The 25,596-nt window shown below is 32.8% G+C and overlaps 1 protein-coding gene and 1 pseudogene across 2 annotated transcripts; both read right to left on the bottom strand.

Moving 5' to 3' along the window:
* Positions 1-5,894: 5,894 nt before the first annotated feature.
* On the bottom strand, positions 5,895-6,927 carry LOC145943629 (protein GVQW3-like; annotated as a pseudogene). The gene is made up of 2 exons (XR_014426551.1): positions 6,748-6,927; positions 5,895-6,611 (listed from the first exon to the last, which is right to left on the bottom strand). The product of XR_014426551.1 is annotated as a protein GVQW3-like (transcript).
* A 15,280-nt stretch (positions 6,928-22,207) lies between these two features.
* LOC145943971 (uncharacterized) lies at positions 22,208-23,250 on the bottom strand. Its single transcript, XM_083051889.1, has 3 exons — positions 23,047-23,250; positions 22,732-22,935; positions 22,208-22,641 (listed from the first exon to the last, which is right to left on the bottom strand). Exons 1-3 carry the CDS (start codon positions 23,248-23,250, stop codon positions 22,261-22,263), a joined length of 789 nt encoding a protein of 262 aa, XP_082908015.1. The 3' UTR covers positions 22,208-22,260.
* Positions 23,251-25,596: the final 2,346 nt, after the last annotated feature.

Genomic DNA, 25,596 nt, shown 5'->3' with positions numbered 1-25,596 from the left:
CGAGGTCCACCCTGGCTACCGGCGAGGAGGGTGCGGGAGGGGGGCCGAAGGCCCCCTTGCACCCCCTCGTGTGTGTGTGTGTGTACCCATGTGAAAAGGCCCTATTCTATATAATTACCGACAATTTATATAGAAAGTTATTTTAATATTTTTAGCATTAAATGTTTGTATCGGTGAAAATCCGCTTAAGGACAATCATTTGACATCATTTACAGTGTTTCTACAAAAATTTATGGCAATCGGGCGTGGGTCGTATTCGGAAGTTTATCCTAAATTATTATTCATTTTAATATTTATATTATGTTATATAATATTTTATATTTTTTTTATATATTTCTTTGTCTTATATATTATACATTATATTATTAATAACTTGATCTCTTATATACATAATTTTTATTAAAATTAATTTATTTTACATGTAGTAATGTGCTAAAAAGAGAGCGAAAATGAAGAGAGAGTGAGATAAAAGTTCAGATGGCAGTACTAATTATACTCGCTGATTTCACGCATGCGCACCCCATTTTATGCTACACAAACATCAAAGGTGCCGACAGGAAGTTGCGGTACTGTATATACTGTGCCAAAACCATAGACATCTATATATAATCTAACAGCACAGGTAGATTCTGAGAATGTTCGGAGGATATCGCAAAAGTACATTGTGTACATTCTCAGAACATTCGATATACGTACTACGATATACTGAGTACATACTATAAACGTTCCTATGTCCCACTTATTTTAGTTCGTAGTATATACTGCGAATATCTTTCAGAGTATATCCTTAGTATATCTTTAGCATATCTTTAGTATATCTTTAATATATCTTTAGTATGTTCTACAGAACGTCACCCAGAATGTATATTATGCATTATTTAGGTCTGTTCTTTTTAGCTAAACTGGTTGTATAATTCAGAGTTTATCTTTTTTTCAAATTGTATAAAAAAGATAAACCCTGAACTAGTGTAACCAGTTCAGCTAAAAAGAACAGACCTATTGATTAGGATAAAGATAGGATATTAGGTTATATTTTTTAATTTGTATTCTTTATTAAATATTCCTTCATTAAATACACACACACACACATACACAGACAATGCAATGCCACACGTAAGATTGTACTTTTTTATCGAACTCTGAAATAATCCTAAATTATCGTCGAGAAGAGACTGAGTTGTGAGACCGCTGTAACAGAAACAAAGAAAGACCGATATTGACAATATCGGAAATTACATTTTTTAAGGTGGCGTTGCTATCAGCGTTAATCAAAAGTACATTCTAAGAATATACATAAAAGTATATTCTGAGAATATATGTAAAAGTATATTCTGACAATATACGAGAAATAATATACTACAAGAGATGTTCTGAAAACATACTGAGAATATATGAGAAATGATATACTATAAGAGATGTTCTGATAATATCCTGAGACTATACGAAAAATGATATACTACAAGAGATATTATAGAGATGTTCTCAATATATTATATACAGTACGTACATTCACAGTATCAGTATAGAATGTTCGTATGATATCATGTGCTGTTAGGGAAACTAGACTGCTAACTCCTTATGTACATACATACATATAACTGGACTTCTTATGTACTAAGTAACTATGTATTGACACATATATAGGCTGGATTTCGTATGTGTGCATGCATGTGTCTATAGTACACGTTACGTATACTATATGTACATGCGTAGAAAGAACGATATCTGCGCAGAATGAACGATTTTGGTATATACTTTCTGCGGTCATTTTACATAAGCGAAATTGAGGGAGTTAGCAGTCTAGTTTATATATAGATGTCTGTGGCCAAAACTGGACACAGCTTTTCATACGTCAAAGCCCGAAGTTAAGCCTATCGCACAATGCAAAAGTCTGTTCGCAGACAAAAAAAAATAATCGAATATATAAAAAAAATAATCGAATATATAAAAGCTTTTTTCAATCGACTCCGAAATTTGATGGAATACTGTATCCACGTTGACAACTGATTTTATTGTTTCTCATTATTTGCGAGTTATTAAATGAATTAAAATAAAGTTGATATATATTTATTAAAAAGCAGAAACTATATACGCCACAAGATTATAAATAAGTTATATATTATTCATATATTGTATATATAATCGCAGAAAGAAATGAAAATATTAAAAGTAAACGAAAATATATTAGATGCGACTTATATTTAGCAAAGAAAGAAGAAATTTTGCCTGTCCTCGAGATAAAGTTCATAGCAATTAACAATTATTATCAGTTTCGAAAGCTATGGACTTCATGAATTTTGACGGATGTATCCATATATATGTGAATCCGATCCGCATAAATTTTTGTTTCCTATGTCCCATGGAGCGGAAAACGCGAAAGCGTAATCTGCGCGAGCCAATAATATACACTGTTCCGATAGAGACAACAAAAGAATCTATGAGAAAGAATCTTGTGAATGGCCAGCGCCAATTGCGCTTCCGCGTTTTCCGCTCCATGGGACATAGGAAAATGCATTTCAGCGGAACGCAATTGACGGAATGTCTGTGATTGGACGAACTTTCGTTCCGCCAATTCCGCAATCCGCATGTTCCGCACCATGAGACTGCGCCCTTAGGGTGAAAACCCATGCAGCGGAATAGCAGAACGCGGAACCAGCGGATCGCCAATCACGGAATTATTTCCATAGAGCTCGACGAAGGGTTCTATCGGAATAACTCGGTGATTGGCGATCCGCTGGTTCCGCGTTCTGCTATTCCGCTGCATGGGTTTTCACCCTCGAAGAGCTCTATCGGAATAACTCGGTGATTGGCGATCCGCTGGTTCCGCGTTCTGCTATTCCGCTGCATGGGTTTTCACCCTTAAGGCGCGATCCCATGGTACGGAATGTATGCGCAATGCGGAATTGGCGGAACGAAGTTCGTCCAATTCGCAGACATTCCGTCAATTGCGTTCCGCTGAAATGTATTTGGTGCAGTCCCACGTAGAAGAAAAAGCGGAACGGAAAAGAAGTATAGTGGGGGTAACCAATCAGAACGTTTCTTCAAAAGACATATCTGTTCTGATTTTAATAACCGGGTTCCCCATGTACCGGAAAAAGCGGAAATAAGTAAGAGTAAAAAATTATTTTTTATGAATTATAGTTAACAAAAATAATCAATTTTGTAAAAAAATATCTTTTTATAATAAATGTAAAATTCCAATGGAATATAAATTTACGGAAAACAAAGCAAATTCAGAATTATTGCAAATTTTAGGTTAGAATTTTTTCCGTTTTTGCGTAAAATATATTCCATGGAGAACCCAGAAATATAAAAGCGGAACGGAATAAAGAACTTTATAATAATATAAATTTAACAAGAGAAATATATTATTTTAGTGTAATTCTGTTTTTATATTTTGTGAAAATATAAAATTAAACTAAACTATTTATATGAAAAGATGATAAAATTACATTTTATATTGTAACAAATATTTTATTCAGAATAATATATTTTTAACAAATATTTTATAATAAATATTTTTTATTTATTTTAGGAAATTGAATTAAAAGCAAATAAAATATTATTATTAATAAAGAGAATTAAGGTGCAGTCCCATGGAGCAGCGTACGGCGTAAAAGAGCTTGGCCAATCACAGGCTTTACGCTCGTTTTCGTTACGTCAGTACAAACATCGGCTGTCCCATGGAGCGTTTTACGCCGACGTAATAATTAATAAGCCTATCAGGGTGCCGTCACATGGGGCGTAACTTGCGTAAGCGTAACCAGCGGATCGCCAATCACCGAGTTATTCCGATAGAGCTCGACGAAGGGCTCTATCGGAATAACTCGGTGATTGGCGATCCGCTGGTTACGCTTACGCAAGTTACGCCCCATGTGACGGCACCCTCACAGTGCATTTTACAAAGTTTATTTTCAAAGTAGATATTTAAGAGGTTTTGTGACTGACTTATTGACTACGTTTACACGGCTTCTAACTTCGACTTAATAACGCTGATGTTATAACTCCTACTTAAGATGAGTTGCGTTTACACGTTCAGACTTACGCTGGGTCCACAATAGGTGATTTAAGCCCTAAGCCTTAAGAAATTGATCAATCGCAGTCAAGTATGAGGAGAAAACTCGACTGTGATTGGTCAATTTCTTAAGGCTTAGGGCTTAAATCACCTATTGTGGACCCAGCGTAATAACTTTCGTTCTGTACGTACTATGGTATGGAATACAGAATAACCAACTCTGCAAACAATGGAGAATTAAAATGTTTAATTTTTATGGTTGGCATTATTGCCATCGTTACACTGCGACCGTTTACACGTCCTTTTTACGTCGATGTAATAACCCTAAGGGTGCCGTCACATGGGGCGTAACTTGCGTAAGCGTAACCAGCGGATCGCCAATCACCGAGTTATTCCGATAGAGCCCTTCGTCGAGCTCTATCGGAATAGCTCGGTGATTGGCGATCCGCTGGTTACGCTTACGCAAGTTACGCCCCATGTGACGGCACCCTAAGCCTCTTCATCAAATGACTTTGAGTTACTACATCGATGTAATAACTTCGTCATAAAAGAGCGTTTACACGGCATCTACCATCGGTAGTTATAACATCGATGTTAAAACTTCGGCTTAAATCGGGCCGTGTAAACGTAGTCATTGATGATTACGCCGACGTAAATACGCTCCATGGGACAGCCGATAAAGTTTTAACGCGACTTTTTAAACATACATTCATATACATATAAAGTTAAAAAAGTTAAAATTCAAATTTGCAGAACATGTTAAAATATCGAACTCTCAGTTTGCATTAATCAATTTAATTAAATACTTGAAAATTTATAAATGTCCGAAAAATATGTTATGCAAATATTCGACGAAAATTAATTCAAATATATATGATTTATAAATTAATGAAAGCCGAAGAAAAGAAAAAAAACTCCCACATTGGACACAAATCCTCGAAGATTTTGGGTTCGACCAATTTTTAGTATTGAAAGACGATTAGCACAAGGGGCTAGCAACAATCTGGTCGAAGAAATGATTTACACAGATACAGATAAATTCCTCAATTTTTTTCGAATGACACCAGAAATATTTGAAAAATTGTTGCAAATTGTTTCACCACGTATACAGAAACAATTTGTAATTATAAGAAAAATTTTAGATCGGATGATGTACGAGTTATTAAACTGAATTATAGGCCGTCACGTAAACATCTGTAACGCGCTGTACTACGCCGGATACAACAGCGTAAAATCTGTGATGGCGTAATGAAAACGAGCGTAAAGCCTGTGATTGGCCAAGCTCTTTTACGCCGTACGCCGGTACGCCGTAGGCTGCTCCATAGGACTGCACCTTTAGAGAGTGGAAAACAACTCCACAATTAAGATGCCATAAGGAATAACAAATATCTGTAAAATTTATTATACGAGGGTGGTTTGAAAAGTCCGTGCAAAAATGAAAACTACTTAATTTTTCGGGATAAACTTTTTTTATTTTTCAACGTAGTCTCCTTTTAGGCTTATACACTTTGTCCAACGCTGCTCCAGTTTGTTTATTCCTTCCAAATAATAAGATTGGTCCAACTCTGCAAAATAGGCATTCGTTTCCGCAATCACCTCCTCGTTTGAATAAAATCTCCTTCCCCCCAGCCATTTCTTCATATTGGGGAACAAGTAGTAGTCCGAGGGAGCCAAATCTGGAGAATAGGGGGGATGCGGAACGAGTTGGAACCTTAATTCCATCAATTTTGCGGCTACAACTACAGATGAGTGAGCTGGTGCGTTGTCGTGATGGAAAAGGACTTTTTTGTGGGCCAATCGTGGACGTTTTTCTTGCAGCTCGGTTTTCAAACGGTCCAATAACGATGAATAATATGCACCTGTAATAGTTTTACCCTTTCCCAAATAGTCGATGAGGATTATTCCTTGCGAATCCCAAAAGACAGTCGGCATAATTTTCCCGGCCGAAGAAACAGTCTTCGCCTTCTTTGGTGCAGACTCCCCGCTGGCAACCCATTGTTTGGACTGTTCCTTGATCTCAAGCGTGTAGTGGTGTATCCATGTTTCGTTCACAGTGACGAAACGACGTTTAAAGTCCTGTGGATTCCGCTGAAACAGCTGCAAACCGTCCTTGGAACACCTTACACGATTTCGTTTTTGGTCAACTGTGAGCAATCGCGGCACCCATCTTGCGGATAGCTTTTTCATGCCCAAATGTTGATGCAAAATATTATGTACCCGTTCACTCGAGATGCCCACAGCACTAGCAATCTCGCGCACCTTCACTCTTCTATCATCCATCATCATATCATGGATTTTATCAATGATTTCTGGAGTAGTGACTTCAATAGGGCGTCCAGAACGTTCAGCGTCACTTGTGCTCATATGGCCACTCCGAAAATTTTGAAACCACTTATAAACTGTTCTCTCTCTCGAAGGTGCAGATTCACCATAATGTTTATCAAGCTTCTCCTTAGTCTTCTGAGGCGATTTGCCTTTCATAAAGTAATGTTTTATCAACACACGAAATTCTCTTTCATCCATTTTTTGGAAATCACTCGACTTCCTCGATTCAAACGAACGCCAAACACAGAGAAATAGACCGATCTGGCTGAAACTTGAGGTTTGTTCTTTATTGATGCACTGAGCTCAGTGCACTGCACTGAACTGAACTAGTGCAAGCGGGGGCAAGCTGGTGTAAGCAAGTATAAAGAACGTTTCAGTGCCATTTAGTAAGGCCACAGTATACTTACATACAGTAGGGACAGTCCTTTGTTCTCAAATCAGCCCCGCAGATTTGCTTGCGCATCGTAAGCGACCATTTTTATAAGTCATGCCAATCCCGTTCAACATAAAGAACCCAATAACTCCATTACTGTGATTACATTTATAGTAAAATATAATCTGTAAAACTACAATACTATCATTTTGATTTCGCGTTTTATGCAATATTTAATTTTTATTCAGAAAAAATGACTATAAAATAATATATCGAAAATATTTCGCGCAAAATTATTTTAATAGTAATGGGTACAACAAAAATATTGATACGGTGCTGCAACCTAAAGACATGGCGGACTGCTGAAAGGTCAGCTGAAAAAGATCAAAGGTTCCGACGCTGTGTGTCCCTACTGTATATAAATATACTGTGGTAAGGCTCTGTAAGAGCAGGTATAATCGTCCGCCATTTTCCGTCCAACCGTATGTAAAAGTTAGGTTCTCGCATATATAGGACACGTACGTCAATACGCCTTTCGGTCTCGCGATTAACCTAAAAATTAAACTTAAATATTTATTCCTTAAACGCGCGACAGTAAAATTCGTGTTATAAGTGTTGTATTTTTCGTTAATCAACGTTTCGTGTCTCGATTTTATTGCCGCATAGTCCTACTTGGATTTTTTTGATTGTCGTCAGTTGACATTTTACAAACAGCCAAAACTTAATCTAAAAACACAAAATATGAAAATATGACAAAACTGCAAATGAAGACAATTTTTTGCGATGAATATTATTTAAATAACATACCTTCGGCCCTTGAAATTGCTCCAAAAACGTGCTGATCCAAATACGTGCAATAAAACGGAGACATGATGTGTTGATTTACGAAAAATACGACACTTATAAAACAAATTCTACTGTCGCGCGTTCAAGAACACACCTCTAATCAATTAAAAATCAATCAATACTTATTTTGAGTTTCACATAAGTTTAATTTTTAGGTTAATCACGAGATCGAAAGGCGTATTGACGTACGTGTCCTGTATATGCGAGAACTTTTACATACGGTTGGACGGAAAATGGCGGACGATTATACCTGCTCTTACAGAGCCTTACATTTAGTGCAGTGATCAACATGGCGCATCACGTAATAATAAGGGTCATTCCACAATAGGTTGCAAATGCCCTCGTTGCCAGTTGACAATTGCGGATTAACCAATCAGCTGACAAGTAGCTTTGCTCTGATTGGTCAATCCGCAATTGTCAACTGGCAACGAGGGCATTTGCAACCTATTGTGGAATGACCCTTAATGAATTGTTAAATTCTTCAGATGAAGAAGATCTAAGGCCCTGCGCTGGAGGAATAGAGAAAATATTAGGAACAAATATTAAATATTAGGAATAAGAATTATTTTAAAATAATAAAATCGAGAAAACTCTGATATAAAAATACAAATTCGAGTATAAAGGACTAGTAAGGGCTAATAAATTATTAAGAGTCCTTTATACCCGAATTTGTATTTTTATATTAAAGTTTTTCTGATTTTATTATTTTAAAATAATTCTTATTATTCCTAATATTTATAATATTTATTCCTAATATATTTCCTATTGTGCGCAGGGCCTAAATCTAATGCCTGATATTTTTATGCCATAAGATTTATTATTTTTAATTTTTCTAGTTATAACTAAATTAATTTTTTCTTTATATAAACATAAAAATAATTTGGTATTAGCATCCGTCCATGCAAATATTTCTGTATTTTTTTTATCATTTTCATTTTCTTGTATATGTTCTTGTATATTGTTTTCAATGTTATTCATATATATTTGTATCTTTATGTAATTTAATAAATATTGATTTATTTGCCACACACACACACACACACACACACACACACAGTACAATTTACAGTATCGCAATTAAAATCAATCTCTTTGTAAAGAACTTGAAATTCTGTCTCCCTCCTAAAAAGTCAATATAATACATTAATTTTCAATTTTTCTTTATTTCTTAATTATATTTCTTCAAAAAATTTATATACACAAAATTAGCTTTTATTTTTAAACAATTTCTATTTTTAATATTCAATATTTATTCCCAATATTTTCCCTATTTTGCGCAGAACTTTACTTTCTATTACTATTTATAAAATTAAATTCGCCACCATTATTGAACTTATCAGTTCCTGCACTGCTTGTCCTTCCTCAAGACCCAGTGCAACGAGTACAGTGAACTGTTGCACTAAATTTCGTTGCACTGCAATAAAGAACGGACCAGTGCTATCTTGCACTGCAATAAAGAACGCTTTGGCACAGATTAATAGACAGATAGCCAAAGGCCTGAAAAAGGCGAGACATGCATTTCCGTGCGACACGCTTTGCCCCTTACCGATACACTTTGCCTCTGGTTCGAGTCCGTGCTAAACTCCGTTAACTTTACCAAAAGACTTTGCCCCTGCACCCCTATTCTGTAACTTTTTAACAATACTTTCAAGGAGAGATCGCGGTTGACTCTTTACCGATTTTGATCTCCTTTTTTATGGTGAATCTGTATTGAATTTAAGTTGATCCGTGTTCGAGCTTTTCGTCCAATGCGCCTTGTAAGTAATATTTTTTTATACTGGATATTTAGAGAAATTTTCATGTTTATTATAAGGCCTAAAGAAAGACACAGTTTTGATTAGTACCGCTGACGCAGCGGGAGAGCACAAGAGTAGGTAGTAACTGTGGGGTCCCAGGTTCAAAACTTGGGATGGGATAACTTTTTTTTGTTTTTTATTATTTTTTATGTATATGTTATATGTATTATTTATTACGTAGACATAAATATTCGGCATATATTTATTGTTTTTTAGATACGCATATATCTTCTTATATATTTAAAATGTATAAAATAATCATAATATAAATAAAATATTTTTACAGAGAAATATTTTTAGAAATATTTTTATTTTTTTAAAATTCATACACTTCTTAAATTTTTAATCTGAATGTTTTCCGTAAGTTATGAAAAGTGTGTATTCTAACATTATTAGATTATTTAAGAAAATTTAAAAAATATATAAATTTTTAAAAAGTAAAAATATTTCTAAAAATATTTCTCTGTAAAAATATTTTATTTATATTATGATTATTTTATACATTTTAAATATACTAGAACAACACAAGCGCGCGCTACGCGCGCGCCATTCTTCGGTTTTATGTTTATTAAATAATAATATAAAATTTGTTTAAACTCGATTAATATTTTTTCATAGAAATCAACTGATTAAAGCTTTAATTTGGTAATTAAATTTTAAAATAATATGTTAAAATATTAAAATAGTAAAATGTTGTAAAATTGTAAATAATATGTTATAATATCTTATTCTCGATTAATATTTTTTGATGGAAATCAGCTGATAACTTTCAAAAATATTAATCGAGTTTAAAGTATTATAACATATTATTTAAAACTAATATTATTATTTTTTTAAATTTTATTTTGAACAAACTGTCAAACTGCTAATTCTCGATAACTGCCTCTCGATGCTACGAATATAACACACAACGCGAATCTTGACAGCCAATAAGCATCGCGGAAAAGCGACAACAATAAACTTTGATATATGCGAGTATCGATTTTACATATCTTTCTTAGAAAAGAAAAGAATTCAACCTTTTTGTCACGCAATTACTCTGCCATGAGCATAAAATATTAAATTCGAGTCAAAAATAATAAAATAATAACTCGCACTTTATATATCGTAATTTTATTATGCGCAAAGTAAGAATGTAGAGAAATTAAGTAGTACGAGTCAACAATTTCTCAGTACGGTTAGCCTTTTCGTCGCGCAATCATTTAATAATTAACATAAAATTATAAATGCGAGTCAAGAACAATAAAAAATTATATGCACTTTATATATCGTAATTTTATTATGCGCAAAGTAAGAATGTAGAGAAATTAAGTAGTACGAGTCAACAATTTCTCAGTACGGTTAGCCTTTTCGTCGCGCAATCATTTAATAATTAACATAAAATTATAAATGCGAGTCAAGAACAATAAAAAATTATATGCACTTTATATATCGTAATTTTATTATGCGCAAAATAAGAATGTAGAGAAATTAAGTAGTACGAGTCAACAATTTCTCACTACCTTTAGCCTTTTCGTCGCGTAATCATTTCATCATTAACATAAAATCATAAATGCGAGTCAAAAACAATAAAAAATAACACGCACTTTATATATCACTAGAACAACACACAAGTGCGCGCATTGCGCGCACTATTCTTCGATTTTATATAAAAAAAAATGATATTTTTATATAAGTTTGTTTCAACTTGATTAATATTTTTTGATAGAAATCAGCTGATTAAGGGGATCCCCGAGCGAACGACGAACTCTGACAAAAAAGCAGCGCCACTATTTTGTAATTAAAAATTATTGGTAATTACCGACTGATTATCGAATGGTAATTACTAACATTTTGAATTCCACATTATCGATCATCTTAGGTTAGAAATCCATGTATACATTGCATACATGGGCTGCGTTCGGAAACGTCACCCGAGTGCATTCCCTCTCTTTCAATATCACTGAGAAAGAAATGATATAGATAATGTATATATACTCTCACACATATAATTATCATATATATATATATAATGATTGATATCCTCAAAAAGAAATGCATGTATTGCCGATGCATATTTACGTTCAAATCTATATGGACGTAGCAAAAAGTGACTCTACGGTTGCGTTCGGAAACGTCACCGAGTGCATTCCCTCTTTTTCTATATCACTGAGAGAGAAATGATATAGAAAGAGAGGGAATGCACTCGATGACGTTTCCGAACCGTAGAGTCACTTATTGCTACGTCCATATAGATTTGAACGTAAATATGCATCGGCAATACATGCATTTCTTTTTGAGGATATCAATCATTATATATATATATATATATGTATATATATACATATATATATATGATAATTATATGTGTGAGAGTATATACATTATACAATATGAACATATATATATACGTATGGTCTTGATATTATTATGCAAGAACTTGTGCAGTACAGATTTATTTTTGGAATCGATTTGATCGAGAATCAATAATAACTTTTTTATGTAGTTTATATGGGCAATTCCACGTCAAATTAGACCAAAATCGATCTTTTTGACCTCATATTTTTATCGATCTGAACTTTTTTCACGCAACATCTATAAGGAAATATTGTTATATGTATTTTTTATTTGTCCGAAAAACTTTTTCTGTAAAAGTTATAAACAACAAAATTTTCATCTAAAATGATAAGCAAAGTTGTCAACTAATTATATCTTTGATATTTATCATGCATAGTATTTTCAGAAATACATTTAGCTAAGAAGATAATCTTTTTTATAAAAATAGTTGCAAGAAATTGTTTATTTAAATTATCTTTTAAAAATTTTTGAAGTAATGCTATTTCATTTTCCACTTCATTCAGAAAGTGTACATTTTTTTATTTTATGCAGAATCGATATATTCTATTTTTTTTTATATATATTCGCCGTGCGCACGTTCCCCGTGACTCACTGGTTCGACCAAGCATAGTGCGTCGATTTCTTCGGAAATTTTTTATAGGAAGAATGTACAATATAAATGATATAATTTGTAACGTTGAATGTAATCAACATTATACATTATACAAATCATATTTTTTGTGAATATTACATTAGTTCTAGTATTTCTGATAATCCTTGCAATTCAGAAAGGGGTAAGAATAAAAGTAACGGTCAAATCATACAGTAATGATTTACTTTATCAGAAATATCGCGTTCTAAAATGTAATATTCGTCGATGAAAATATAATTTGTATAATGTTGTATAATGTTGATTACATTCAAAAATTATGTCATTTATATTATACATTTTTCCTACAAAAGATTTCCGAAGAAATCGATGCGCCATGCTATCTGGTCGAACCAATAACGTGATCACGGCGCAACGGTTTATTTATTACAAATATAAAAAAATTAAAAAATATGTACATTTTCTGAATAAAGTGGAGAATAAAATAGCATTATTTCAAAAAATAATTACATTTAATTATTTGTAACAATTATAAATAGCAATTTTTTGCAATTATTTTTATAAAAAAGATTGTCTCCAAACGCATTTTTGAAAATTTCTCTACGACAAATATAATCAGAAATATAAATTAAAATTGACAACTTTTTCACTTTTCACGAAAATTATGTTGTTTATAACTTCTACAAAAAAAATATTTTAGACAAATACAAAAACACGAATCTTTTTACTTTATGTATATTTCACGTGCAAAAAGTTTCGTTCGATATTTCTTGTTCGATTTCATGGAATTGTATTTATAATTTATATAAATTGATTAATTTATTTATCTTATCTTTTCTGTTTCAAATACTGAAACAATATTACAAAATTAAAATTGTGATTGTAATATAGAATAGGCCCCTCCAACGCCCATTCCCGTGAGAACGCAACCAATATTCTTTCATCGTCTCTCCAAGATTTTTATTTGCATTTGCGAGGTAGAGTAACAATTACATGTTACTATATTCTATACAATGACAAATACAGATAACTTCTATCATCTTATCTTATCATTGCTTATTTTTTTAAGCATAATGGTGAAATGAAAAATATTTAATTCGGGAAAGGCAATAACTTGTTGCTTTCTAGAATTTTAACTAAATGACCTCTCATGCATTTTACGTCACTGGAATATTTTTCATTACAGGGATTTCCTTGCAAGGCTACAGTTGTAGCGAAAGCCGCAGCATAAATTCCACAAGAAGTGCAATCCGTTTGTGTTTGTACTTTTTCGAAAATTATATCATATTTATTTATCTTGGGGTAACGAAGGTGAATATATTCTTTCTCTTTAGCAGCCAATTTATCGTACGTACTACCAGGTAGGCTGTCGTACACGTGAAGTTTAGTGCCATCAAAATAAATACACCGCCAATGATCTGTACAATTTCCATCAATAATTTGTAAGCTTTTATTGCTGCGACTAGCTTCAATTATGTGCGGGTATTCTAAGTATAACACACTTTGTGTTTCAAAGCAACAAGTCTCCCTTACAATGCGTAAAAATAGATCTAACGATTCATCATTTAATTTACTATCTATGGGCAAAATATTATTCTTCACTAATAAGAGAGAGGGTATCACATCATCTAACATTTTTCTTTGTCTTTTCATGTCATCCTCAGTTAGATCTCGTTTTTCATTCGAGTAATTAGTTATAATGCAATCGTCATCTTGCTCCATTTCTGGAACAATAGTGGTAGTAGTGCTCGACAATAATCGTTTGCTCGCTTTGATAACACTTTCCACTTTTATGTCATTTTGCATTGTTTCATTTACAGCATTTTTATTTTTACATGCTTCTTCTTTTGCTTCTATAATATATTGTGGTTCTCTAATTGGCATATGTCTATTATGCCAGCTATCCAAGATTTCTGGAAGCATACATTCGTTATAAAAACGTGTTAATAGTGGTAGCATGTGATTTCTCCAAAATGTCTTATCTCTCATGACACGTATTACTAATAAGCTTTTTGATGTCCATATAGCGAAAATGCAATAATCTCGCTGTGTTATATTTAATTGACCCTGAACTTGATAAAAGAATCTGTGATTTTGATTCAGTTTTTCAGGATTTCTTTTATCAATAATGCTTTTCAAGTGAGGCAATGTTTGTATGGCTTCTTCCGCAGTTAAATCCTCTGCTGACATAGGACATTTTATTTCTACCACACCATCCTCGTCAATAAGCCCATCGGGAGATGCACCCAACCATGGATTTTCATTATCAATGAAAAATCCACATGCTTTTATTACTTTATTTATTTTCACAGCTAATTCTTTCTTTGCGATTTCCTCGTTATCGCGACCATATTTCATAGCTGCGGTGTCAATTGCTGCCGAAAATAAGATACTTTTGACAACTGCTGCGCAAGACGTCGTTGATCTCATACGACATACAGTTCCAAAATTAGAAGCTGTCAACATTTCATTTCTCAATACGTGCCACAATTCCGATTCTCTTTGGCGTATCACGCTCAATTTGTTTCCAATTATTTCCGTTTTCGAACAATTTTCTTAAATGATTTTGACGAAGTTGTTCAAACACATCGGGTGCAACATCTGGTTTTTGTGATTGCGGACCATAATGACGGTCTGTTCCTGAGTCTCGTTTGAATTTCTTCCTTCCACTTTCTTTTCGAGATTCTCTGGTTCTTGCAACTTTTATTTGTCGTCGCTTTTCCAGATTCTCGATAATGGAAGGAATACTCTTACCCATGCTTTCATATACTTGCGACATAACATTTTGTGTATTAAATTGTACAACTGCTCCCGCAATTCTAGCATTATAAGAGCCCCGTTTACCAAAATGAATGCGTTTACCGCCTATTTCTTTGCATCGTCTATGCTCACCATATACATGGCTAGGAATATTCAATATGTCTATTTGTAATTCCGTAGCCTTGAGATGATGAGGCAGCTTTTCTTCTCTTCGTAGATCAGCTGCCTTTATCACCTCTTGTCGTATATTTAAAATACTGTTTCTTACAATATTTCGCAGCTGTACAAAGCCACGCATTCTTTTTGGCTGCGTAGTCTGTGCTACACACCTTAATTTTTTACATAAATTGCGAAGCAGATGATTGGTGCATTCTACTTTTTTCACCGTTACCATCTCTTCGTGATATGGTCTGTTGTTTATAATGGATTGATATACATTACTGTCACCATCGGCAACAACAGTTTTGTAAATTAGTCCATGCATTTGCTCCACTACATCTACAACGCACGCACATATACGTACGAATCGTAGTCCAAGTTATACTTCTATATTAGGCTTCTAATTCAGATTTAGAGGGTAACAGTGCTTTCTTTCGTGCATCTCAATCCCAGGGAACTTGTCTTTTCATTCATACGAAATGTATATTTATTATACAAAGAACGTATTATGACGAGTTGACAGCTCGAGACGTCATATCGAGATAAAAGGAGATAACAAAAACTGTAATTTCGTAATTATTTCTCATTTTTCATATGAAATCGAAGTTCGCTGGGATCATTGATCTATGTATTGCAATCGTAGAGAAGCATTTTTAATTCTGTGAAATCAATGCGACGAGAGACTAGAAGTACGAAAATAGTGCTTCGTCGGTAAAAAAACAGTCGCGAGGGATCCCCTTAAAGCGTTAATTTGTTAATTAAATTTTAAAATAATAGTATGTAATAGAAATTATAACATAATATGTTTTAAATAAAATGTTATAGTACATTAAACTCGATCAATATTTTTTGACAGAAATCAGCTGATAATTGTGCACCGTATGGGGTCCGCGGTTTAAAAATATTAATTTTCAATATTTTAAAGCGAGCCAAAAATTAATCTTTCATATATTTTATCGGTACATTGTCTGCACATTTTGATGGTACCATCAGCATACCAGCCTACAAACTTTTTGATCTAATATACGTAAAATGAATCCGCGCCAGGGGTCCGCGATTTAAAAATTTTAATTTCCAATTGTTTAAAGCGAGCCAAAAATTAATCGTATATATATTTCAATAATGTATTGTTTGCAGATTATTTTGGTATCATAAGCATATTAGCGTACTACTATTTTAATCTAATAAACGTAAAATGAATCCGCGCCGTATGGGGTTCGCGGGTAAAAAATTTTAATTTTCAATATTTTAAAACGAGCCAAAAATTAATCTTTTATATATTTCAACAGTACATTGCCTGCACATTATGATGGTACCATCACCATACCAACCTACAAACTTTTTGGTGTAATATACGTAATATAATTGTGCGCCGTATGGGATCCGCGGCTTAAAAATTTTAATTTTCTATATTTTAAAGCGAGCCAAAAATTAATCTTTCATATATTTTATCAGTACATTGTCTGCACATTTTGATGGTACCATCAGCATACCAGCTTACAAACTTTTTGATCTAATATACGTAAAATGAATCCGCGCCATAAGGGGTCCGCGATTTAAAAATTTTAATTTCCAATTGTTTAAAGCGAGCCAAAAATTAATCGTATATAAGTTTCAATAGTGTATTGTTTGCAGATTATTTTGGTACCATAAGCATACCAGCGTACTACCTTTTTGGTCTAATAAACGTAAAGTGAATCCGCGCCGTATGGGGTTCGCGGGTAAAAAATTTTAATTTTAATTTTCAATATTTTAAAACGAGCCAAAAATTAATCTTTCATATATTTCAACAGTACATTGCCTGCACATTATGATGGTACCATCACCATACCAGCGTACTTTTTGGTCTAATAAACGTAAAATGAATGCGCGCCATATGGGATCCGCGGCTTAAAAATTTTAATTTTCAGTTATTTAAAACGCGCCAAAAATTATTCGTTTACATATTTCAACAGTACATTGCCTGCACATTATGATGGTACCATCACCATACCAGCCTACAAACTTTTTGGTGTAATATACGTAATATAATTGTGCGCCGTATGGGATTTGCGGGTTAAAAATTTTAATTTTCTATATTTTAAAACGAGCCAAAAATTAATCGTATATAAGTTTCAGTAGTGTATTGTTTGCAGATTATTTTGGTACCATAAGCTTATCAGCGTACTACATTTTTGGTCTAATAAACGTATAATTAATCCGCGCCGTATGCGATCCACGGCTTAAAATTTTCAATTTTCAGTATTTTAAAACGCGCCAAAAATTATTTGTTTACATATTTCAACAGTACATTGCCTGCACATTATGATGGTACCATCACCATACCAGCCTACAAACTTCTTGGTATAATATACGTAATATAATTGTACGCAGTATGGGGTCAGCGGCTTAAAATTTTAATATTATGCGTAACTATATACATATATCGCGGTAATAGATGTCGATACTCATTTCTACTGCGCATTCGCAATTCGAATTATATTAAGATTATCGAAAAGTGTCGGACGAAATATATTTATATGACTCTAATTAAGGAAATATTTATTGTTCTTAAAAATTGCTACGGAACCTTAATTGTTAATTTGGATTTATGTCTTACTTCTATTTTTAACTTAATAAATATATTACTTTATAATTAAATGAATAAATTAAAAAATATTAATATAGCGAGTTAATTAAATTTTAAAATAATAATATGTTATAATAATTAAAATAGCAATATGTTGTGAATAATATGTTGTAATATTTTATCCTCGATTAATATTTTTGTTACAGAAATCAGCTGATTAAAACGTAAAATTGCTAATTAATTCTTAAAATAAGAATATGTTATAACATTTAAAATAATAATATGTTTTAAATAATGTATTATAATTCCTTAAATTCGATTACTTAATATTTATAACAGCTATCAGTTGATTTCTGTCAAAAAATATTAATCGCAGATAAGGCATTATAACATTTTATTGTTATAGCCCCAAATTATAGGTTATACACAGTCAGATTATATTATACTTTAAGTAGGTTATTACACAATTATAAGTAGGGCATAGGCCCGCGCGAAACGCCGACGCAGCGTCACACGCAATAAGGAGTTGCAGAAAGAACCGCGAAAACGAAGCTATTGCAACTAAGCGCTGTGACTCAATATTGCCAAAATGCAAGCAAAGCATTCCATTAACCTCCTTCGCTTGCATTTGGGCTTTGACCACGCGTGACGACCCCATTAATTAATTATAAAAAAGACCCATCGATAATACTCGAGGGCTAGTCTGAAATCCAAATTGTACGTGTCGTCACGATATATCTCTGGTGAATTTATATTAAAGTGTTGTGAAAAGTAAAAGGTATTATTTCACTGGACGAGTCCCGAACTCCTCAGTTCTAATCCAGCTACGATCCCAACTACCCTGTGTCTCCCCACCAGAGGCACAACATTAGTTATAACATTATTATATTAATTTTTATAACATATTTTTATGTTAAAATTTAATTAGCAATGTAATGCTTTAATCATCTGATTTCTATCAAAAAATATTAACCAAAAGTTTAAACAAACTTTATATAAAAATATTATTCTTTTTTATTTAAAATTGAGGAATGGCGTAACGCGCTTTTGTTATTCTAATCTTTTTCTAAAAAAGACATTAAGTCGATTCTCGCAAGTATTTTTGCCTTTTTTCCGCCAAAATATTAATCAAGTTTAAAGTATAATAACATATTATTTAAAACATTATTATTTTATTTTACTTTTTAGACTAACTGTCAAACTGCTAACTGCTAACTGCTAACTGCTAACTGCTAACCCTCGCGATGACAGCCTTTCGATGTTACGAATATAACACACAACGCGAATGTCAAAAATATTAATCAAGCTTAAAGTATTATCACATATTATTTAAAACATATTATTATTTTATTTTATTTTATTTTAGACTGACTGTCAAACTGCTAACTGCTAACCCTCGCGATGACAGCCTTTCGATGGTACGAATATAACACACAACGCGAATATCAAAAATATTAATTAAGCTTAAAGTATTATCACATATTATTTAAAACATTATTATTTTATTTTATTTTATTTTGGTCAAACTGCTAACTGTTAACCCTCGCGATGACAGTCTTTTGATGCTACGAATATAACACATAACGCGAATCGACAGAGAACCAATCAGCATTGCGGAAAGGAGGCAACAATACTTCGAGACTTTCGAGAATCGACTTAACATGCACTTTTTAGAAATGGATAAGAAAATATATGCGTATCTAAAAAAACAATAAATATATGCCGAATATTTATGTCTACGTAATAAATAATATATATAACATATACATATAAAATAATAAAAAACCAAAAAAAATTATGCCATCCCAAGTTTTGAACCTGGGATCCCACAATTACTACTATTACCGTCGTATTAACGACGCGACTTTTGACTTCGAAAATGACTTATTTCTTGGGAATGTAGTTAGTAGTTACTGCATTGGCCACTACTATGATATGGCGCTGAAATCAGTGAGAAATGCCGGTCTCGCCTTCATCCAGGGGGGCTATTCTCGAAATGATGCGTATGCGCAAGTACTGATTTGCGAGTGCTCGAATTCAAAAGTGTATTCTCGAAACGAAAATACGTATGCACATGATAGCGCATTCGCACATTTTCACTCGCAATGCATCGAGTGGGTAATAAGCACTCGCATCTCTAATTGCGCATACGTTCCGTTAAAGAATAAAAATATATTTATCAAAATAATGGATTTAATAAATCAAGCTATTGTATTAAATGCATTAGAGGCTGCTGAAATTGTTGCAGAACGGAATCCTCGTCAAATTTTTTATGAACGTGATCCTTTTGAATTAAGTGATAATAAGTTTATTAAATTATTCAGGCTATCCAAAAATTTAGTTAATGAATTCATTGATGATGTCCAACCATTTATGCAGCAACCATCGAGAAAATCTTCTTTAAGTATACAAAGGAAGGTATAAGACACGATATATTTTTATAATTTGGCCTCAAACATAATTTATTTATTCTAATAATTTATTTATATATTGTTTATTGCCTAGTATTTTCATTGCTAGGTATTTTCTGCATTACATTTTTTTGCAAGTGGCAGTTATCAAATGGATATAGGTAACAATGTGGACATTGCCGTTAGCCAGTCTTCGATATCAAGAAGTATTCACGAAGTAATTAATGCTGCTAATCATCCTAACATGATGAATAATTGGATACGATTTCCTCATACTAGAGCAGAACTTAATTATCTGCGTAATGGGTAATTCATCATGTTTCTATATAAATGTAATGAAATATCATATATAAATTATATTACAAAGTGACATAAAGTGATATAATGTTTTTGTATTATACATGTAGATTTTATCGGAATCAAAGATTCCCAGGTGTTTATGGGTGTATTGATTGCACACATGTTGCAATATTTCCTCCCAAAATTAATGATGAGATTCACCCGGAGCATGCATATGTTAATCGTAAAGGATACCACTCAATAAATGTTCAGTTAGTATGTATACTTTTTGTAGTAATAAAATTTATATATATATATATAAATTTTATTAATGCTTATAAATATATATATGTTTACAATGTATTAATATAAACTTTGATATATATTATATATTTGAATGACTGCATTTTTTTTAGATATGTGATTATCGGTTAAGAATCATTAATGTAAATGCACGATTCCCGGGAAGCTCACATGATGTATATATTTGGAATAATTCAAATGCTAGACAACTAGCGGAACGAATATATACAAGATATGGGAGAGATACATTCTGTTTACTCGGTATATACAATGCAATATATATTTATACAACTTTTTATTCATACGTGTTTACGTACACTTTAAACTTTCATAATAATTGCTTCAATTTGCAGGTAACTCAGGATACCCTTTACGACCATGGTTGCTAACGCCGATTGCTAACGCGCAGCCGATGACCCCAGAGGCTCGATATAATGAACGACAAATGTCTTGCCGTTCGTTAATTGAAAGGTGTAATGGTCTTTTAAAAATGAGATTTCGTTGTTGCTTAAAGCATCGAGTCTTACACTATTCTCCAGTTATAGCATCTAAAATAATCAACACCTGTGCCGTTCTTCATAATATGTGCATAGCGCATAATATGCCAGATCCATTACCGGAGGAAGGAGACGATGTATTAGATTTTGGAATGCACATTAATGACGATATTATACCAGAAATAAGAAATGCACGTAGAGTTAATCCGGATTTAGCAGCCGGCCGTTTAGTGCAAAATCAAATAGTTAGAAACTATTTTACTTAAATTACAATATATTTTATAACGTTTTATCGAGCACCATAAACAGCTAGGCCTCCTCAGCGTGCTTGAAAAGAAATACATATTTTTCTAAACCAAAAAATCGTAGTTGTTATAGTTTTATAATTATTATATATTAAAATTATTGTATAAGATAGAATAAAAGTAAAAGATGAGAGTAAAAGTTAAAAGATAGAGTATTTATTTCTTAACAATCGTTTATTTATTATTAAACAACTTTTATTATATATTATTTGAAATTCTTTTGTTTTACTATGTATGTGTATTAAGTATGTATTATGTGTATTAAATATATGTATTAAGTATGTATATGAAATGTGTGTATTAATGTAATATAGAAGTAATCATAATTTACATACATAATATAGAATCACAACTTATACAACATAAACATTATTCTTTCGTTTTGGTATTTATTTAATACCTAAGTGTTTTTAGTTTTTGGTAAGTACTTTAGTAAATTTTCACAATACAAATATCACAATAGGAAGACGTTCCTTACTTGCAAATAAAAGCATCGACTAGTAACATAATTGCTCATCAATTAAAATTACTTATATGAATAAATATAAATTATTATATCACAGATATATAAATGATTTTAAAATATAAACAAAAAAAACATTTCCTTAAAGATAATAATACTTTTTTAAAACTAAAAGAGAAGTTTAAATAAAAAATTAAAAATAATAAAAACTTTACATATTACTTAACACTTAATTACATTATTTTGCAGTTTTCTGTTGCACATTTCTCCGCAACTGTTGCCATTCGCTCCTGAGCTTTAGCAATTCTTTTCTTACATTCTATGCTCTCTTCGCAAAATTTCTTTTTTAAAAGATAAGTATTTTCTGCAGTTTCAGCTATAATACGCGTAGAATCTTTTACTTCATTAACTTTTTGCCTTGAGGATGATTGTTTCGAGTTTTTAAGCATAGATGGATCATAATTTTCGATATTTTCGTCGTTATAATTAATATTTAATGTTTTGGTTGCCTGTACAGTGGAAGTATTTAATGAAGTTTGAATGTCGTTATAATCATCATCAAGGAATTCTACCTCTTCTGTTTCCTCTTCTGTTGGCATGCCATTCAAATTATTCTATAGATGATATAAAAGTAGCAATTTATGATTTTAATTAATAATTAAACTAAGCAAATATATATATGTAAATAAATTTTGATTACAAACCTCCTGTTCATCTAAAATCATGTCCGTATATGATTCCGAAACACCTGCATGACCCTTAATTAGTGATGATGGAACTAATGTTAATACTTGTTCCTCGTCTGGCGTAAGAATTGTACTGCTTTGTGCTCCACCTCCAGTCTTACGTCGTTCGATGTTTATTTGTGCTTGCTTCGTTTTACTACGAGAGCGATAATCTTGCCAACACTAGAAATAAATTGTATTTTGTTATAAATTTCTGGAATTATTGAGTGATTAATGAATATCCTGTAAATATATAATATATGAAAAAATTAATACATAATTCATTGTAATTACTTTGCGCCATGCTTTCCAATTTTTCTCAGCACCGTTGCAAGCATTCAAAATTTCACTTGCTTCTTGCCATAACTTTGCGGCATGATCATATGTAAAAGTTTTACTAAACTTTCCCGTTACTAATTCTGGATGAACTTTCATAAATTCAATGAGTAAACATCTTTGTTCGTCTGTTATATTACCATTTCTTTTCTTTTTATCCATGGTGTTGTCAGATATCAATCGATGTATGTAAATGTAAAGCAATGAGCAGAACAACTATCAGTTAGGTTAGTATTTGCACTGTTGCCAGATCTAATTCGTGTTCGTAAAGAAGCGTATGCGCACGATTCTGTCTCAGTTTCGAGCACACGAATCTTCTCTTCGAGAATAGCAATCAAAGAGCGTATTCGCAACTTAGACCGCTCGAATCGTGCGTATGCGCAAGTTTGCGAGTAATTCGAGAATAGGGCCCCAGGGGCTCGATTCTTGAATTCATTCGCAAGAGAAACGTATGCGCAAATTCGGCTCTTACAGAAAAGTTGCAAGTTGATTGGCTAAAAGCTATGCGATAGCCAATCAATTTGCAACTTTTCTGTAAGAGCCGAATTTGCGTATACGTTTCTCTTGCGAATGAATTCAAGAATCGAGTCCCAGGTCTTTGACTATCTGTCTATTAATCTGTGCTTTGGTGTCACTAGTGTACACTGGAGTTCGTGGTCGCGAGAACGGACGGATACATATATCTGGATTAGAAATCCGTGCTGACGCGGGCTATTAAACTGCAGTGCGATTGTTCTTCTTCGATATTGTTTGATTTTATATAAACATTTCTTTAATACTATAATTATTCTTTCATTGACCACGGTTTATTTTACCGTTATACATTGTTTTGACCTAGCGTGCTTTCGCCACGTATTTTGCCACGTGTCGCAGTTGCCTTTTCGGCCATATTGCTTCTCCCTTGTTCTCTATCCTGTCCTTTGTTCTTTTCTTGCTGTGATAATTGTCTGTGATCTGGATAGCAATATGGATTGTGAGCCTGTTCCTAATAAAAATAATCCAAAAAATTCTAATTCGCAGGCTTCAGTGGAGGAGGGAGTAAGACGCATTATCTATGGGAAAAAGAGACTATCTGAAGTATCTCATTACGAGTCAATTGGTAAAAGGATATCTACGGATCCCTTGATTCACGTCTTATAAATAAGTACTCTCTGGAGTCTAAGCCTCCTTTCCTCGTTCATATGGAACAGCTTCCTATCCGTGCTATATATCAGGTTAAGACGCCTGATAAAGACTCTGCTAAAGAAGGTAACGATAATAATAATAATACTTTAAATAATCAGAAATCTAAGACCGGATCTTATGGAATAATAGCTTTGGGTAAGAGAATATCAAAAAATATAAATTATTTCAACTCTGCTTTCGATTTGAAAACTATTGGTAGAAACAAATTTTCAGTTTCATTCAGTGATAGCAATTCTGCAAATAAATTTGTCGAGAATTTCAATAACATTGCTGTACAAATTTTTCCGGGAGAAAGATGGATAGCTTATGTCCCTAATTTCAAGGTTATTAAGCAGTATATTATTCGCGGTATTGATGATGACGATACTCCGCAGGAAATTATTGATAATCTTCGACCTCCTCCTGAGTGGAGTATTATGTGGACTCCTCCTTTTGAGGTCACTAGACTAAAAAGGCCTATTCGTCAAAAACAAAATGATAATTCTATTACTATTAATTATATCAATTCTGACTCATACATAGTACGCTTTAGATCTTCTGTAGTCCCCCCTAGTGTTATTTATATGGGGAAGAGATTAGTATTGCGTCCTTTTATACAGAGAGTTAAACGTTGTGACAAATCTCAACGATATGGTCACATTTCAAGGTTCTGTCGCGCTTCAGATAATAACGCTATTTGTGCAAGATGTGGAAAAAATCCATCGACTCATGGTGAAGGGTCGAAATGTTTAGCCGATAAGCCTTCGTGCATTAATTGCAGCAGACATAAGCTCAGTGATACTGAACATGAAGCTTCTTCTAGCAAGTGTCCAGTTTTTATTCAACAAAAGGAAATCAAAAAAATTATGGCCTTCCATAATGTTTCGCAGTTCGAGGCTGAGGTTTTGATACGCAATAAGGAGAATAATATTGTAAAACCACTTAGTGTGGATTCATACGGAGTTCCACTCCCTACTTTTTACGATTTTCTTCCATCTAATTTGGCTACTCCTTATAGATCTTCATCATCATCGGGTTTCAATACTTCGTTGAGATCATTTTCTGATGTGATTAAGCCTAACCGGGCTGAGAATTCTTGTAGTTTGTCTCCAAAGGATGTTCCTTTGTCTTCTTCTTTGACAATTAAAACGAAATCTCTTCCTTCGACTTATAGAAGGGAGAAAAAAGACAATTATGGACTTGTTACCTCCATCAATAAAGGAATCTTCTCTAATCAGTCAATATCATCTAATTCTACTTCTAATTTGACAAATTTAAATAAAAATAATAATTCGGTAATTAATAGTCTCTCCTTTTCTCAGAATCTACCTAATATACATTCTT

This window comes from Prenolepis imparis, unplaced genomic scaffold (genome assembly GCF_030444845.1).
Source record: "Prenolepis imparis isolate NDT839.2.m4 unplaced genomic scaffold, iyPreImpa1.0 SCAF_12, whole genome shotgun sequence".
Classification (NCBI taxonomy): Eukaryota; Metazoa; Arthropoda; class Insecta; order Hymenoptera; family Formicidae; genus Prenolepis; species Prenolepis imparis.
This window is presented reverse-complemented; position numbering and strand designations above follow the sequence as displayed.

Excerpts from the sequence above, each read along its gene's own strand:
- LOC145943971 (XM_083051889.1), bottom strand. The coding sequence starts at position 23,250 with ATGGATAAAAAGAAAAGAAATGGTAATATAACAGACGAACAAAGATGT. Across the intron at positions 22,936-23,046 it reads ATTGGAAAGCATGGCGCAAA|TGTTGGCAAGATTATCGCTC; the intron begins GTAATTACAATG and ends ATTTATTTCTAG. Across the intron at positions 22,642-22,731 it reads TGATTTTAGATGAACAGGAG|AATAATTTGAATGGCATGCC; the intron begins GTTTGTAATCAA and ends TATCATCTATAG.